The 18,486-nt window shown below is 39.5% G+C and overlaps 1 protein-coding gene across 4 annotated transcripts in view; it reads right to left on the minus strand.

The window, feature by feature from the left end:
- The window catches only part of dnajc6 (DnaJ (Hsp40) homolog, subfamily C, member 6), a 76,129-nt gene that overhangs the window by 47,448 nt on the left and 10,195 nt on the right, over positions 1 to 18,486 (minus strand). For 3 of the 4 annotated variants that reach the window (XM_057840866.1, XM_057840865.1, XM_057840864.1), the window contains 4 exons: positions 9,858 to 9,993; positions 3,685 to 3,734; positions 2,527 to 2,675; positions 970 to 1,092 (listed from right to left, as the gene is read on the minus strand). In XM_057840866.1, coding sequence (XP_057696849.1) covers positions 970 to 1,092; positions 2,527 to 2,675; positions 3,685 to 3,734; positions 9,858 to 9,993 — 458 coding nt within the window. Of the gene's footprint in view, positions 1 to 969; positions 1,093 to 2,526; positions 2,676 to 3,684; positions 3,735 to 9,316; positions 9,524 to 9,857; positions 9,994 to 18,486 lie in introns of those variants that run through there. The other variant, XM_057840867.1, reaches the window with a different exon arrangement.

The following is an 18,486-nucleotide window of genomic DNA, read 5'->3' on the forward strand; positions in this document are numbered from 1 at the left end:
ATAAATAAAACGTACATTTGGCCCTATCACAGTATTTTCTCATTGGCTGCAATTGACGGTGAAAACTTAATGAAGTGAAAGCTTTGTGTGTGATTACGACGGATATTATATCAAGTACTTAAAATAACAAGTTACCCTACCTTGGCTGGGAGCCACGACGTGTATGACTCTTTATATTGATTGTAATTTGATGCCAATGCACCAAAACGTCTTTTTGAAACAATCCAGAAGTACAGAATCACCACCGCTCTCGAGATGCACGCTGTTGTTCCAAGTCAATATAACGTTACGTACGCCGTAAGTGACGTCATAGCGTATTCGGGTGATATTGTGCTTTTCCTGAGCCTATATTTTATAATTTGCTTCATAAATAAAGAAACACGTTATCTTTTGGATCATCTACATAAAATTATAATCAATAGATTGCTTTATATTGATGCTTCGTCGTAGCGCTCAGCTACGGTACATGTACGTAATGTGCGTAGCGGTTACGCTATGTAATGAGTTTAGTCTTGTAGTACCAGTACGGTTTTAATCTCGTCCTTTTCTTTTTTTTTTCTCTCTCTCCTTGATTTGGCCCTAATCCTCCGTCGTAAAATTGATTAAAGTATCAGAATTAAAAGTTTTAAAAACAACTGAATATTTCACTAAAGGTCAGAATTGAATTCTGTGGTTTTGTACACCACTCTTTACTCTCATTTATGTTGCATGAATTATAGAATTGCGACGACCAACACATTGAGGGTGTAGAGCGAATGCATGTTATTTTCTTACTTTTACATATCGATAATATGTACCGTGTGTGCGTGTTTTGTGAAGAATGCTGATGAGATATGAAATAACCAGTAGCCAATTGAATAACCTACCCTTTTTGGTTTATATATTTGGAAATCTGACACTAAAGGAGTCAGTGCCACACCAACCGTGAACCTCACCGCACGTCACTGAGTGCTACGGATATCATCTTACCGAGCAGGTGATGACACACACATTCTTGGGGTTCTGTTTGAGCCAGTTGTGCATGTTCTTACATACAGCAAAGAGGTTGTGGAGGCTGGGAGCCTGGCGAGCAGGCCAATTACACTCTGAAACCTGGAGCGGGAGGGGAAGAGGGACAAAGGCATGGATGGCAAAACACAGAGTACAAATATGAAGTGCAAGAAAGAGGAGGAGAACGACGGCGGAAAATTAGCGAGAAAATAAAACGCATGGCGAGAAGAAAAATATGCATGTTAGAGCCATAAACTTCATAATGATATTGACGGGTCAGATTCGACCTTCACTGAGCCACGCCTTCAAGAAGGGGGCCATCCCACAATCCGCTTCAGTTATTCGCAGTCAGTCGCAGTGACACATGCAGCGATCCAATGCCAGATTTATGTTGAAAAAGTAGGAAAGCTGTACCACATACAAACAGGAAGGACTGTCTCAGGAGTGATTTGTTCGAGGATTTAAGGTAATTATTTGTTTTTTCAAAAGAATTTTCAAATTTCAGAATCGATACTGTTTTACGTCAATATCTATAAAGAATTCAGGGATTTAAGCATTTATTCACAAGAATTTTCACAGGAAAAGCACTGTTTACATACGGTGGCCGCCACATTGACTAACAGACTAGCATCGTCCTTTGACAAATGTACATAAAATAAATGCTAACAGCATGGTTTTTTGTGCTTTTAACCAAGAATCGAGACTGTTTTACGTCCATATCTATAAAAAATTTCAGGGATTTAAGCATTTATTCACAAGAATTTTCACAGGAAGAGCTCTGTTTACATATTGCGGCCGCCACATTGACTAACAGACTAGCATCATACTTCGACATATTTACGTAAAATAAATGCTGACTGCGTTTTTTTTTTTTTTTTTTTTTTTGCTTTTAACCAAGAATCGAGACTGTTTTACTTCCATATCTATAAAGAATTCAGCGATTTAAGCATTTATTCACAAGAACTTTGTCTGTTATTCTACTCGGTCAGCTTTGACAGCCACGCCAACAATGCAGGCCCCCTATTAATCGGCCCCGCGCCCCATGTCCTGTCGATATCATAAGTCTATGTTAGAGCACAGGAGCAGCAGGCGGGCAGCACAACACAAGCTGTCATTTGTGAAGGAGCAATAGGATCCACAGGCAGCTTATCTAGGCCACGTTCATTCCACAATTGCTTTCAGGTAAGTGTTATAGTTTGGGTGGCTTATGTGCAAAAACTTTATATGAATCATCAAGCTCACAAATTGGTCAGTGAAAAATAAAAGAATAGTAAGTAGAGTCTTGGGCGACCATTAGATTTTAGACCGAGTAATACTAGCCAATCGTATGGCACATGTAGACAAAATAACTTAACACTCACTTCCATTTTGAAGCAATAGTATTGCATTGGTTTAGAAAATAATCACATTCATTTAGATTAGCAATGTTCTTGTAAATATGTAATTCACAAAATGAATTTAATCAAAAATGGTTTTATTTGGAGGACACAAACTAAGCGGTTATCCTACTGTAAGTGCATGAGGCAATTATTTTACCCTGTTGGAGAATTTGGCTCCACGGTAGTTGCGTTGCGACAGGTTGAAGACAGTATAGTGGTCAGCATGGCGGCCGTCGAGGAAGGATCGGATGTCTTCCACATGGTTCTGGTAGCCAATCTGCACCGACTCGGCTGGGTAGGTCATCACTGAAAAATAACGCAGGAGCAAAATTTATTTAAATTGCATCTTTCTTTCAAATTTCTAAAAAATAGTCACAGCTGTACTACAGTCAAGAGGAGTAAAGTAAAGAATAAATTACTATAAAGGATAATAATAATAATAACAGCGTGGAGAGCATTGTTCACGCAAACTCAGCAATTAACTGTTGCCCTTTTCTTTTAGTCAACTTTCTTTCAGTAAGTGGTATTCTGAATTCAAGTACAGCAATTTTCATTAAAAAAACATTAATAGGGATAGGACTTTAATGAGTTAGTTATAATTAATTAATTACAGAATATTTACAGAGTTAAGGAAATTAACGCATTCTAATTGCAGGTCATGTTTAAATCATGAAACCTTTAAACAACACGGACAATGCACAATTTTCTGGTACACCGATTAAGCTGATGCACTTGGTAGCTTTGCTGAAGGGAGAGAAATCTGAATATACTTGCAAATTTCATCTAGAAAAAAAAGGTGGGTTTGTTTAAAATTATATTAAATATAGAATGTGCTATTTTTTTACATAATTTACTATGACCAGCTCTTTAAAACAGTATGTCAAAATAAGTCTTCACATTAAAATCAATCCGTGGGAAAAAATAAATCCCAGGCAATTGTTTTTCTACGGTTTTATATTAAATGCAATTAAGTAAAATTTTCTATAGTATATTACAGTATTTTATTCATTAATCCACTTAAATTCTTTCAAATAAAAAAAAAAAAAAAAAAAAAGCTTTTTGGAACATACATTGCTCTGCGATTTAACTGTGATTACCGGTAATCAAGATTATTTAATTCCGAAGCCTCTGATTAATTACATTGCTTTTTAATCGATTTACACATCTAATCAATATTATTATCTACTTTATTATCTAAGTCTTTTTGTCTTATTCAACAAATGGACAGTGAAATAATAATAACCGGTATATGATCATAACAAACATGAGATGATTCCAGCGATAGTCAGGCATACTTGTGATTCTGTGTACTTGCCTATGATTCGTGTTGTGATATAGGCAATATCCAATTCACCTTTAGTGTACCTGCAACAAAAAGACAATTTGGAATATTCTCACACAGAACAGTAAGAGCAAAAAAATTGAACAAAAATTCACATTTGGAATTTTTTTTATTTTATATTTAGCTGTGGGTTGGTTATATAGACCCTACTCACCTACGTCACAAAATGGGCGTGTCGCTGTTTCCGGCCGCCATATTGTACCTCTTTTTCAGACCTATTCTCATTGTTTTCAATTAGTCGAGCAAGTTATAGAGCAATTCATGGAAGCCCCGGTGTTATCTGACGCTGTAAACTCATTGGATCCGTTGCATAAAAGGCGTTACGTGGAAAAGCTTCAGTTTATCCATTCGCCAGATCCGTATTTGATGCCTAAATCGATGTTTTTCGACCCGCTGGCTTCGCCTGACATCTGACATCCTGATATTTACAACTATCTTGTCCACACAAAATCAGCCTATTCTCACGAAAGTTTGAAAAACTTTAAGAGCTTGGAGGCTTATAAATGCTACGTTGCTGGTTGGGTGAAACAGGTCCTCGTACACGAAAATTCGGCAGGAATCTTGTGCTCGGAAGGTGAGTTACTAAATTTTCAATTCAAAATCTTTTGTTCTTGCTAACATCCACTGTCAAGTCTAATGTATTTCATGTCATTTGTCAATGGAGCTAGGGCTTTTAATGTTTATATGGTTTAGCGATAGCACTCTGACTACATACATACGTGTATGTTGTCGACGATTAGCCTAGCAATGATCTTAATTGTGGTTGTCAGCCCAAAACCCTCTAAATATATATTAAATGCATCTTACCAGATATAAAATGACTACTACATAATCTGCGGTAGTCGTTTGGAGCCCAGTTTTCTCGTCGAATTGCAGCAGTCAATGTCGGTCTCCTCTTCGGGTCTCTCGGAATACGGTAAAAATTCAAGTCTCTCCGTCTATCTTCTCTGTTTTTGCAACTGACCGCCACACACGACTTCACCGTTTTGATTATTAATGTTAACGAGCAGAAAAACACGCCATAATAGGAGGAATTTACGAAGCGCTAATGCATTAACATGACTAGTATCCGGACATCATGGCGCGGGGGCGTGGCTGTGACGTCACGTGAGTAGGGTCTATACTTATCCGGGGACCCTTTATCTGTGATTGTGGGCAAGATTTCTGACATTGTGCAGCATATTTCACTTTGAATGCCTTAATAGTCTTGTGATTTCAAGGTAAATGGCAAATTGAGTTACACTTGTATGCCTTTCCAACTATAAAGTGCCTGTGACACAAAAAAAAGCATGTTTATTTCATATTACACGTGGTATTTTATGCTCCTGAATGAATTGGCCTGCTTGGATGTGTGTGGAAGCGATCAACATATTTATTCAATTTTTTAATCCTGCGCCATGAAAATGAGTGACTTCCGGCTCGAGTCTCGGGTTGAGAAAAAAGACGAATGTGACGTCAGCGGTTGACATATTTTCACAATACACCCATTACTACAGCATGCAAAAGGACTGCGGATTCAGCTGCATTTTGCAGATTAAATTTGTTTATTTTTTGCGTCACGCCAGCCCATTGCGCTGCAGGCTTTTGTTGCTACATCAGGGAGGGTGGTGTGAGGCTTTTTGGATTTCCAAAAAGTTGTGTTTATCGTGAAGAATGGGCAGAACAAGTCTGACAATCTAGAGACCACTGAACTGGTTACGAAGTGAGTAAATTACGTGTTTTATGTTATGTTAAATACTGGGAACATGGCAAACGTTTTAATAAGGAGGTGGCTTGCATTTTGCGGGTGACAATACTCCCTGTTCACCGAGAAGGCCAGTCGGCCGACGGCCAGCGGCTTGTCGCACACCATGGTCGCCGGCCGAAAAAGGCGTGCCCGCCTACAGAGTGCTTTCCTCGGCTTGGCCCCGAGCAGCCCCCCGCTCCGACGTCTACCGGTTTGTCCACCGAGAATGCACTATTTCCGGCTTTCAGTCCCCAGCGACGACAACTGCCTGCCTGCCAGGACCGCAGCAAAACGCCGAGCCATAACTTGGTCGCTGCCGGGGGCTGGCCGATCGGTGAAGAGCACCCCCGCCACCATGTGTGACATGAGTCGGGGTAGTTTTGTGTGATTTTTCATTTTCGAAAGGTGAGAAAGATACTTGGAAGAGTCATTCAGTTCGGGTTAGCATGTCGCCTAGCTGTCATGCCACAAGTTTTGTTAACGCGCTTTCCTCCGTCTCCGAAGCCGGGCAGGGAAATGACAAAAGTCGGACGGTGGCATAAAATACCGTTCAGGAGGTTTAAGATGTAGGCAGTTTTGACCATTATGCAGTAATTTAGCCCTATCGTACTGGATAAATGCATTTTTAATATTTCATATTCCATTCAGCACAAGACTGTTATTTGTCATGACCAAACAATTTATTTAGCAAGTGGGGAACAATACTTAGGTAAAAAGAAAATCCTGTAAAAATATTGTAGTACAGAGATTAAAAACAATGATGACATTTTGCTGCTCTCTGTCACATTTTCCTCATTTTGATCTTCCCCACTGGGCGGAATTCTAAATCAGCTGAAATCATTCCACTTCCGACGTCATCACACAGCTGGAGGCGCTAGAGCGTGATAATGGCAGGCGGGGCTAAACGGCAGATTAAAAGACACATTTCTTGTCATCTGCGCTTGCCTAATTGTTATATATAATGTCGAATCTTCTCAAAATATGACTTTAATTCACATGTCAGAGGCACTTTAAGGCACTGAAATTGCTTTGACACTTTATCCTCTTTTATCTATGGAAGACACAGCATGAGGAGGAACATGCTTTTCAGTAACTTGCTCTGGGATACTTAGACAAGGTCACCAGAGCAAGGAATCTAACCCACAACCTCTGGATTGGGGAACAACTACTCTACCACTGAGCCTAGCCTCCCCAACGTATGTTCTTTGGTCCGTATGCATTATTTTAACATACGTGTGACTTGCCAGTAACCTCCAATTAGGTCCAACAATTTTTCAGCAGCTTTGTGGCATGCTAATATGCATTGTGGCAAATTCCAGTACCAGTTTTGAGTTATTCCAGTGTCCATCATGGGTTTTTCATTCTAATAATGAAGAAGTACCAACATTTTTTTTAATCAGCCATTATTGTACCAACATTTTTTTCAGTGTGTGTATGCCCTAAAGAAAGATTTTTACCTTTTGTAATAGATAAAAAAGATTTTTACCATTTGCAATAAAGAAAAATGACCAATCATGTACACAGTTTGTTACAAGTTCTCCAAGACAGACTGATGTTACCCGGTATTTTAAATGACCCTGCAGACATTGCGGCAATGTACCATTCACCTCCAACCAACAACCAGAACCATGGCTGTGTTGTCCTTGACAACAAAACCCCTCCACCAATGAGTGTCACTAACTGTGTTTTCGGGAATCACGATTAGGGTGGATGCATTTGCAATGCTTTGGGTCTATATCTTTGTAGACAATGCAGCCACATGTAAAATACAGTGAATCGGGACATTCATACAAGAGCAGGCCATGCTGCACCTATATTGTTCACTGACAGTGAGTCTAAACTTAAAAACTACTCAGACCACATTTAACTATTGGTGCAAGGTAGAGAACATTAGTACAGTAAACACGTTTACCTTACCATACTGTACAAACAAGGACAAGTGTTCTACAGCACACTACATGATGAAGGTTGTGATGACGAGCGCGCATGCCCTACTGGCTAAATTGTGGCCTACAGGTCTATAGGTCAACAAATAAATAATCAGGTCTGACACAAAAAAACGTGAAAAAAATCGCACTCCGAGGATCGATAGATACTAGCCCATGCTACATTGCTGCCAAGTTTTAAGACAATCGGTTCACCAATAATGGAGAAGGACTTCAAAGTTAAAAAGTCCACAAGAATAAGAAAAACAACTACTTGAGTGGCGATTTGACAGGTTGCACTCAGCTTGTAAAAATTCGATGTATAGGACGGTCAAAATTATATTTTTTACTTTTGTACTAAAGTATAGAGGTACATGTACTTTTTAATATTTGTGTGAGCACTTTTCCAATCTATGACAGGAAGAATCATTATATATTGAAATTAATCCTGCTCGCAGTAACACAGAGGCAGAATCGGTTGATCGTGCACAGACACGAGCAATCGGAGTGGAACACAGTCTGCACTCTTCACAGCATGGATCTCCAAATAATCTGGACATGGAGGTCAGTTCGCAATTTCTCATAAATGTGCTTGGCGCTTCAACCCCCCACACTGGGGAAAATCAGTTTTTTACTTCCGTCACATCAAGGACCACCAATGCGACCCTAGCACGCTACATTTTGAGGGGATCAAATGACCCATTTTGATGGGTGGCAGAAACCATAAACATTTAACTTTTTTTATTTGAATTCCTAAACAGATCAGTTAAAGCACTAAACTGTTGCAGGTGGCACTATTTGGGCTTTGTTGAGAAATTCGGTTGAACACACAACTAACAGTGTACTGTTAAGGCAAGAAAAAAAAAAGAAGAAAAAAAAGAATTATTGTGGCTCAGTATGGTATATAATCAGTATGATTCTTGCTTGGTAAAGGAATATTCCCTGAATATAAAAGAACAGCGAGTAGGATATTACGCATACCTTTCAAAAAGGGGTTGAATAAAACTCAAGACTAATGCAACCTTTCTATAATTATTTTGTTTTTAAACAACACTATCTCAGGAACGATATGTAATATTCTATTCACACAAATCTCCCCTGAAAGATAATTATTACCTTTCGCATTCATCAGTGTTAGTAATAGAGGTGTGACAAATAGATTTTAAAAACACCCACTTCACAGGAACATATATGTTCCAGCATACTGTTGGAGCAATCTGTACATCTATATTTGTTTGCTAAAACCAATGTGCCATAAATTTTGATTTAGGATATTGTTTTCTCCATTGTTTGGTCTTCTATCCATCTGCAACTATTTATATTTACCATCTAAATATACAAACAGGTGGTCACAACCTTCATCAATTTAGCAAAATGTACTCGCTGTGTTTGAATGGTTCCAACAAAGGTAGACAAAGTCCATAGTCCAGACCAATGTATGTTAGGTTAATTAGGTGGTATTGAATGAATGTATTTGATCAATCTCACGTACAGTATGCAATGGTAGGCTATGCACCACTAAGACAATGAAAAATAAATCAGTAGAAAGCTCTTTCTATCAACATGCTCTCTCCTAGCTTTCTGCTGGTTCCTGTAGCAGTACCCTAATTCTTCATACCTCCCACTCACATACAGTATATGCAACGAACAAACATGCAACAGACGCGGCCATAATGAAATGCACCCTTCTGCATAACAGCAGTGCACTAGCCATTTAGCACAATGAACAAGCATGAATTATTCAATCATGAGTGCAGCGACAGACAGCAGAGAGATGAGCAGGGATGAAAACAAGAAACAACAGGACAAGAGAGTGCGAATGTTAAAGGGGAGACACAAGGCAGGAATATTCATGATCAGACCTGCTGAGTCAACAGTGAGAGGAAATGTGTGCGGTTTGCCAACAACAGAGGCCCCTTTGTGGTCCTAGTACACAAACAGTGTGCACACTCACCAACTGTGCATGGACCACACCGTGTCAGACTCTAATGCTCCTATAACGACACTGTTCTGGTTCACGTCGCTAAGCGTAGACATCTTTTTAAATTTAAAAAAAAAAAAAAAAACTCAGCAAAAGCAACCTGGAAATAATGCCCTGCTCCTAATCATAAACTCAACTCAAACCCTGATGGAAGTTGCTTAAGTATAGATATGCTAAGAAAAAAGGCATTGAAGTCACATGATATCCTGTCCCATGAGCGCACATAAAATAAGTTAACCATAGTAACTTCAAAGGTCTGCTTTGTTTTTGCAACAAAGAATGATACAACAGGTCAAACAGTACAAAGGTATTTGGACACAACTGGAGCATAGTATGCTACTATGCTAGCTGCACATGTTCTTTAATCTTTTTACCATCCACAGAAAACGGTAGTAGTAAGTTGGTAGTACATAACACAGTAAAAATACAAATGAATAAAAACTCAGGTGAAATTTTTAATATAAATTCCTTAGCTCATTGTAAAAAAATAAATGTGTAATTTATGAAGACTTACGTGGAAACCTGATGCATGACCTTGGTGGATGTGTCTTTCAGTGTGTCCTTGAGATTGTCTTTGAAGTTACTAAAGAATTTTCCAGCTCCGCCCTTTACCATATCAAGCAGTCCTCCACCATAGTTAGCATCCATATCTGGAGAAAGAAGAGCTTTACTCAATCATTCTGAAGAAAATTGTGTTGTTTTACAACAGAAATTGTGTTACATTCAAAAATATTTGGACGGTGAGTTTTGCATTTTTCCTCTATCCACAACCACAGTGGATTTGAAATCAAAGTGTGACTCTCCATTCTAATTTAAGAGGTTCCTATAAACCTATTCCACAATTTACATTTTATGTACAATATTTCAATCTTGAAGGGATAAAAATATTAGAACATTTTGATTTAAATAAAACTGTAATTTGTTAAACTTGTATGAAAATAGATTGCAGTCAATGACAGAATAACACTGGAGCCCAGAATATAACCAATGTCTGTATTTACCAGTAGCAACCTTTAATTTTATCAACAATAATATTGACCTAGATCAGTCCACTGACTTGGCCACTGAAGAAAATTGCATAGTATGCCATGCCATTTCCAGGTGGTGGTTGCCCAACACGAGGGCAGATATTTTATCAATGCCCGTAATATTTCAGCCATTCAGAAGTGTGTATAGCAAATTGCCCACACTTTCTCATTATGTCATTATCATTTTGTATTATTCTATTTTTTTTTTTTACCTTTCTTGTTTAGCTGCTGAGACACAATATTCTTCATATCTAAGGAATCTGGAATCTGGGTGTCCTTATTAGGGTTGGGCATCGTTTGAAAATGAACGATTCTGGCTCCGATTCAATTCCATGTTTCGATTCCTGTTCTGAACGATTCTTGATTCTGATTCTTTTAAGAGGCGGGGTTAAAAAAAATAACCCCCCCCCCCCAAAAAAAAATACAGGGTAAAAAAATTTAATGTTTAAAAATGTATTAGTTTATATTAATGTCTTAACTTCTAGATGATTTTTTTAATGTATGAATTTTATATTAGGTATCATGTATTATTATTATTTTATTATTTATTATTAAAACAATAAATATGAAATTTATGATTTATATGAACTTCTCACAGGGATATTTTTAACTCTTATAAATATCAGTCTTTGAACTTAAATGTGATGAAGTTCCTTTCCATAGGAGTGCAACTTCACAAAGATGTTTATGTTTCAAAAGCTCACGGAGAAAACATTTACACATATTCTTTTGCCATACGTGTACCTTAGCTGGGAGCTACGACGAAGCATTAGTATATATTCTTCTATTGGTTATAATTTGAAGATCTTTTAATACTGTTAATTTTAACAGAGGCGTCTACTGCTTTAAGATGGCGGCTGTTTGCAAATGCCAGCGAGTCTGTCATTTCGCATCTAGTCCTCTATACATGTTCTAACTCTGCCGAGTCTGTCATTTCGCATCTAGTTCTATATACATGATATCGACCATAGCCCGACATAATAATACGACTTATTCTCGTACTATTTTCCATCCATCCATCAATCATCTACTGCTTAATCCGGGGTCAGATCGCGGGGACAGCAGAAGATAGACGTAATTTATTGTTTTACTTACCTTTCTGACTGGTTAGAGGACCGGCGCGGCACTCAGCTATACTACTCGGCACTTGGACGCCGCACGGTGTCCATGGTTGTACTCAAATTGCACAAACACACGCTACATGTGGCTTTTTCTCGTGGTTTTAGGCAGCAATTTTTTTCCGCTTGTCGGTCAGGGCATCGAAACATGGAATCGAAATTTAACAATTTGAACGGTTCCGGGACCATCGGAGTGTTAGAACCGGGTACCATCGATGCTCAATGCTTGATGCCCAACCCCAGTCCTTATGGTCTGAACAGTTTTAATGTATCACATTGTAGTTTCATATACTGTCATTGTGGTTGTTCATTATGTTTTATTTATTAAAAGAAATCAGCAAAAAAGAAAGGCTTAAGAGGGGACAGAAAGGAAGGAAGTAGACAAAAAAGAAGAACAAACAACAACAAGAAATACATTATTACACGCCTATGCTACCTATGAACATAGTGGTGCTCTCGTTAGATAATAATATTTACCCGTGGAAACCATTTGGGGAGCCTGATAACCAAGGCGAAAGAGGAGGGAAGGTACGCCAAAAGGAGACCTGATTAGGCTGGATGGAGCGTAGACAATTCAGCAATGTGAGGTAGCTCAGCCCATTATTATGTAAATCACCAGTAAGTGTGGATATGTTGGCATCATATTCTATGCTACCTGATCGCTAATCCTGGCACCGAAAATCTCTCTACTTTAGTGTGTCTAATTGCACCCAGTCATGCGTGAACCCAATCAGACGCACGATTGTCCTTCAGAAAAGTGGAAATGCTGCGCTGGGGCTGCCCTGGGGCCCTGACACCGACCCCACCGTTCAAGAGGGGAGCGAGTGCGGCACAACTCTCCCCCCACACCTCTGGTGAAGGGGTCATTGTCATGCCACTGGCACCCAGGGCGGTCCCCCGGATCATCCATGCCAGCATTAACCAGCTTTAAGAGAAAGGACGGGGGGATGTACTACCGCCCACCCCAAGTCCGCACCCACCGCCGCCCGCCCACTCAGACAACCAGCCATAACTGCAACCTCTAACCGATGCGGCACATCACGGCACCCCCGCAGCCCGGGGCAGGAAAGGACCGGAAGGGGTGACACCCTGGTGCCCCGCCGGTGAACCGTGCTGGGGCCCAAGGAGAATGCCGAGGTAGAAAAAAGAGAGGAAGATGGAAGCGGAAGAACGCCAAAAGGCCACCGCAGGGTGTCGTAGGACTGGAGCCCCTACCTCTCCAACCCCCGCAATCGACAGCCCAGACGAAGAGGAGGCCCAGCCCCAGGAAGTCCGCCATTCAGAAAAGTGTGGAATCCACATACCTCCCTATTGCTGTGGCTGTGAGGTCCCCGACTGGCAGCCAGTACCCAGCACCGTGATGGGATTGTGTGGGGAGGATAGTGCAGTGTATGCATTAAAATAGTACAGCCCAGCTGAGAGGGCAGTGAGTTTGTCTGTGGTTCAGTTTGGGTTTGTCTGATCAATTCATTGCAGACTTATTGTGAATATACATTCCTAGTTAGCCGGTCGAAGGTATGCGTACAGCCTTCAGCCTGTTAGTGTGCTGGGGGTTTTTTGTGTTTAAACCCTATTTTCTCCATCATAAGAGGTTTGATAAATTTGCATACTTAAATGCTTTGAGCAACTGTGTTTTACATGAAGGCCAAGTGTTGTACTTCCCTTTAAGGGCATGTAGAGTCAGGTGGCCTAAAGCACTAGTCCCTAAAGTTTTTGCACCACAGACCAGTTTAATGTCAGCATTATTTTCATGGACTGTCATTTAAAGTAGTCTATGACAGAACAATACAGCAAAAACAAAATTAAATTACTAGCATAAAAACAAATGTTAGGTACATAAAAAAAAACAGTCACTATAATGCTGAATCAATGTACTGTGACTTTTTAATCCTCTCCAACAATTGCCTCTTAAACAATTACACTCAGTGACAAGAACGTCGAAGGAGGCACCAGCACTCACAATAGTTAATGTGATGCTTGATAGTTAATTGCTTCTGTCCTCGCTCACATTCTTTCCTTCCACCCTTTAAAAACTCCACACCATCAAAAAGCCACACCATCAGAGAAACAGAAAAACAAAAAAAAAACTAAAGCTGTCCACAGGCCCAAGTGGTTTCATTACCTCGTTTGGTAACTTAATCGCCACACATTATGCATACTGCTTACTAGGGCGGCGTGGCTCATTGGTCGAGTAGTCATCTCCAAACCGAAAGTTGTTGGTTCGATCGCCTGCCATGGTGACCATGTCAACGTATTTTTAAGCAAGATGCTGAGCCCCACATTGCTTCTGATGCTATGTCGTAAGTAGGTAAATGAGGTGGCAGTGTCAAAGCGCTTTAAATGCGCTGAAGGTTGGAAAAGCCAATTTACTTATGTATTGCATGAGTCAGTTGTTGCGATGAACCAGTATATTAGGTGGGACCCTTTACATTTCCTGTTAAATGAAGCCTCTGCTTTTGGGAGGTCGTTGGCATTTTTTTTATAACCTCACAGTTTTTTTTAGCAAACAAGCGCTACCAAGACTTAATTTGTCTACTCATATTTGCCGGTTTGTGAGCTTATTTTTCAGAGTAACATATCACGTGACCGAGGTAAGGGTCATGATGCGTCAAGAGGCACAGCAAGGTTTCCCCTACATATTAATTATTGTGGCGGACCGCCACACCAAAATAAAAGCCGCCACGCCGTGCAAAAGAGATGTAGATTTTTTTTTTTTTTTAAATTTAAGGCAGTTTCAAACTAGCTGCAACCTAGTGTGTAGGGTTCAGCGGCAACCTATTCATTGTGTATTGTAATGTCCGTAATTCCGCGAGGCCCCTTTATGACACAATCGGAGGAGGAGCTGTGACGTAGAGGGAAGCGAGATTGCGGTCGCATGTCACGGCAGCCCGCTGGTATTTTGTTATTGTTTTTCTTTATTATTGTTACCACAAGAATGTGGGTAAGCCAATACAGACTCCTCTCCTTCTTACCCCCATCCGGGGCATTACAGTATTTTGGATCGGACTCTTCGGCGAAAGTAAGCAGTGGACGGCCGTCTTGGACGGAACGGCAAGTTTGAATAAAATTGCGCCGAGAGGCGGGGAGAGCGCCGCCGCGCTAATATCAACAACGTGTTCAATAGCAGAGGGGCAGGCGTACTTGTATATCTGCTACCAGGCTGTTTCGGCGGACGGATATACACAATCACGGCTGACGAAACTTTGAGAAATGCACTCTTTTTAGGGGTGCAGCTATCGATTATTTTAGTAGTCGATTAATCAATGAACTAGTTAGTTCGAATAATCGAGTAATCGGAAAAGGAACATGAAAAATTAAAATACCCGAGCTGAGCCTCAAACGGTATTAAAAAAATAAATAAACAAGGATCTATGTACAACAAAAGAACAATTGGCTAACTTACATAGCAAAAGTCCGCTAGCTTAAATGCTAGAAAACGCAGTTTTTTTGTTGTTTTTTTTTACAATGCTCTTAACAAATGGTTCAGACACATATTCCTACAAAAAGGGCTAAATATACCTATGAACTAACTAACAAATGCATTAAGAAAACATTAGCTCAAACAAAAACTTGGCTTATGTTGGTCTTAACATGGAGCAGCTGGATTCAGCCATGTTAAATGAGGCAGACTGGAGGGCAGTGTATCCACCAAAATCAATAAAACTAAATACAAACACTTTCAAAATTAACCATGACAACACCACTTTAATTCAACGAATACTCGAAGCAGCAAAATTTAATTTGAATCTTTTTTTCTAATCGAATACTCGAGTTAATCGATTAATCGTTGCAGCACTAGCTCTTTTTATCCAAGTTTCGCGAGCTCTGGGACACTCGAAAAATGACTGTCATTCTTCTCCTTGCTGAGGTAGTTGGTACCTCAATGAGCGTTTGTGTGGAAATGTAGTTCACGAACAACAACAGCAAAAAATATTCACGTTCTCAACGAAACTAGTAAATCTCTTTACACAGCAATTAGAATTTCCCCCTACTCCTTGAAATGGATCCATTACAAGGGCGTAGGTTTGGTCTCGATATTGGTAGGGACCATATAACAGCATAACCTGCATGCAATGTTCCCTCTAAGCTGCGCACGTGCGCAATCGCGCACTGCTGGCACCTACTCTGCGCACAAGAAATTCTATGCTGCGCACACAAAAAAAAAATCAACAGAAACGTATTATTGCGTTGTAACTCGGTGAGTGACAGGTGTCCAGCAATGATACGATAAGGTTCACTTCCGCTACGCAGCCAATCATAGCGTTGACATTGCTTGTGTATTGCCCAGCCTACACGCGCGGTGTAGGATAGCAAGCTATCAACAGTGCGTGAGTGCGGCAGAGTTGCGAGACGCAAAGGCCAACCCCTTATCATGGCGAAACGAATGGGCAGTGACACATCCACTCACCAAGCCAAAGTAAAAAAGAAATGTGGTTCATATAAAATGGAGTGGCTGCTGGAGGAGCATATGCAAATAGACGAACAAGCGGTGAAACTGTGTGATATTTGCCACGAAGCCAAAGTATCAAGTGAGTTTTCAGAGGGAAAAATGCGGGCTGAATGGAAGTTGGACTACCTCAAGTGTCATATTCAGCAGAAAAGTCATTTGAAAGCTGTTGAAAATTACGAAGACTCAAGATGGGACAGGCGATTGGTACATTATTGCGGGAGAATGCAAAAAGACCGACAGAAGAGAAACGAGCCGTCCCACAAAACAAAATCTGACCCAGAGCAAGTTGAAGTTCTCATTGACGATATTTTACTTTCCATCGAAATGAATGCGCCAATGGTGTCAGTTCAAAAAATCCGCAATCACATGGCAAAGTATGTAAGTATACCAGAAAGCTAGCGAAGTAAAAACTATGCCTTTGAATTTGTAAACTCAATAAATGAGATCGTGGAGAACGAGACTATGTGCAGTGTTAAAAATGCACCCTGGCATACACCGATAGTAGATGAGAGCACTGACATATCAGTACACCAAATGCTAGTCCTATATATTAAGATGTGAAAAATAAGGTGCAATTTAAGTCAGATTGGTGTGTATTCTAGTGACATTTATTAAGATATTTTAATTATGGATATTAATCATTAAATGCTCTTAATACTAGATAATTTACGGGCAGTAGAAATGCTAATAGGCGTGAAAAGGCGTGATATGGTGTGTGGCCGCCATGTACCGTATTATACAGACTATAAATCGCAGTTTTTTTCATAGTTTGGCAAAGGGTGCGTCTTATACTCTGGAGCGACTCATATTGTATGTGAACTTATTCACACATTATTATATCATTGTTGCTAGTTAGCATGTTCTTTATGCTATAGTTATCTGAATAACTCTAAATAGTTATGTTACATTAACATACCAGGCATGTTCTCAGTTCGTTGTTTATGAGTCATGTAATGTTAGCATACCGTAGACTTATTCAGCCTGCTGTTCTCTATTGTATTTTTATTCTAAATTGCCTTTCAAAATGACATGTCTGTTCTTGGTGGTGGATTCTACCAAATAAATTTCCCCCAAAAATGCGACTTATACGATGGTGCGACATATGTTTTTACCTTTTAATTGCGCATTTTTTGGCTGGTGCGACTTATATTCCAAAAAATACGGTACACATCTGATGTTGCTCACCGTGGGCCGCAGTGTGCTCAGGGAGCAGGTGTGTTTGCTCAGACACACAAAAAATTAGAGGGAACATTGCCTGCATGTACACTTTTTGCTGGGGACAGACATTACCGTAATAAGACCCAACAGATTGGGTGAACGGGGGTCAGGTCTACATTCCTCACCACCAATTAGAAGCTAATTAATTGATAGGCTAAATGATCAATGCAAAAATAAACTGTATTGACGTACCAACTTTCGCAATGCAAATTTAGAACGTTTAAATACAATGATTTTTCTGAAATCTGAATAATTTTCTCCATCTTGTTTTGAGTGTTTAAGACTAGTTAACAGATTAATGGGTCAGATTATTCAATTTACCTTAGGTAAATATTACCATTTGTTCTTATTAAGCCCATACATCTAAAGGTTGGTCATTTTTCACCAAAATCAAGGAGAAAAATGCTTGTTGAATTAAGAACATTCCTGACGAAAAAAAAAGCTTTTTTTTTTTTTTTTTTTTTTTGCTTAAAATAAGTGTGTTAAAAATAGCTATCTGAAAATAATCTTATTTCAAGAAATCTGAGTAAAATTTACTTAAAGCACCGGCAGATAATTTCACTTATTTTTAGATTTCTAGTAGATTGAAAACAAGGGAATTTAGTCATCTGCCAATCAAACGTGCATTTGAGGGGAAAAAATGGTATCAGTGTAAGTCTGAACATAATGAAAGTAATTCACTAAATAATGGTAGGTTCAATTCTATCCTTACCAAATTTGTGAAGACCATCTAAATGACCTTATAACTGAACTCATTATAAAATGCAAAAAAAGTTGCTGAAAATTTGGTGGGGACAAGTTGAGCATCCTGAAAAGCTCCTAATGTCCCTAACGTCCTTATGCAAACCTACACCATGTATCCATTAACAGAAGTACTATTATTGTTGTGTTAATGTAGTATATATTAGGGCCAAATAAAAGGAAAAAGAAGGACTACGAAATGCAAGTCATCCTATTGGTAGGAGAAAAACCAGTCTTATTATTACGTAGAGTAATGTAACTGTAATCAGCCACGCATTTTACGTACATGAACCGTAGCTGAGAGCTATGATATTAGCCTGGCTCATGAAATATTTCAAATAGATCTTTGTTATGGTTCTTTTGGGAAACAAAATGTAAAAAAAAAAGTCATGATATGACGCAATTTTGCCATGGCACGACATGGTGAGTCAGTCCGACTCCCATACAGCCCACCACCGCAGCTTCAAAAAATCCTTGGGGAAACACTGCACAAGAATTTTACATTTGAGAAAATTTGGTAATTTTTCACGATAAAACACTCTTATAATCATCATTATATAATCAAGTATGTGTGACTGTGAAAAACCA

Source organism: Corythoichthys intestinalis, chromosome 7 (genome assembly GCF_030265065.1).
Source record: "Corythoichthys intestinalis isolate RoL2023-P3 chromosome 7, ASM3026506v1, whole genome shotgun sequence".
NCBI classification, from domain to species: domain Eukaryota; kingdom Metazoa; phylum Chordata; class Actinopteri; order Syngnathiformes; family Syngnathidae; genus Corythoichthys; species Corythoichthys intestinalis.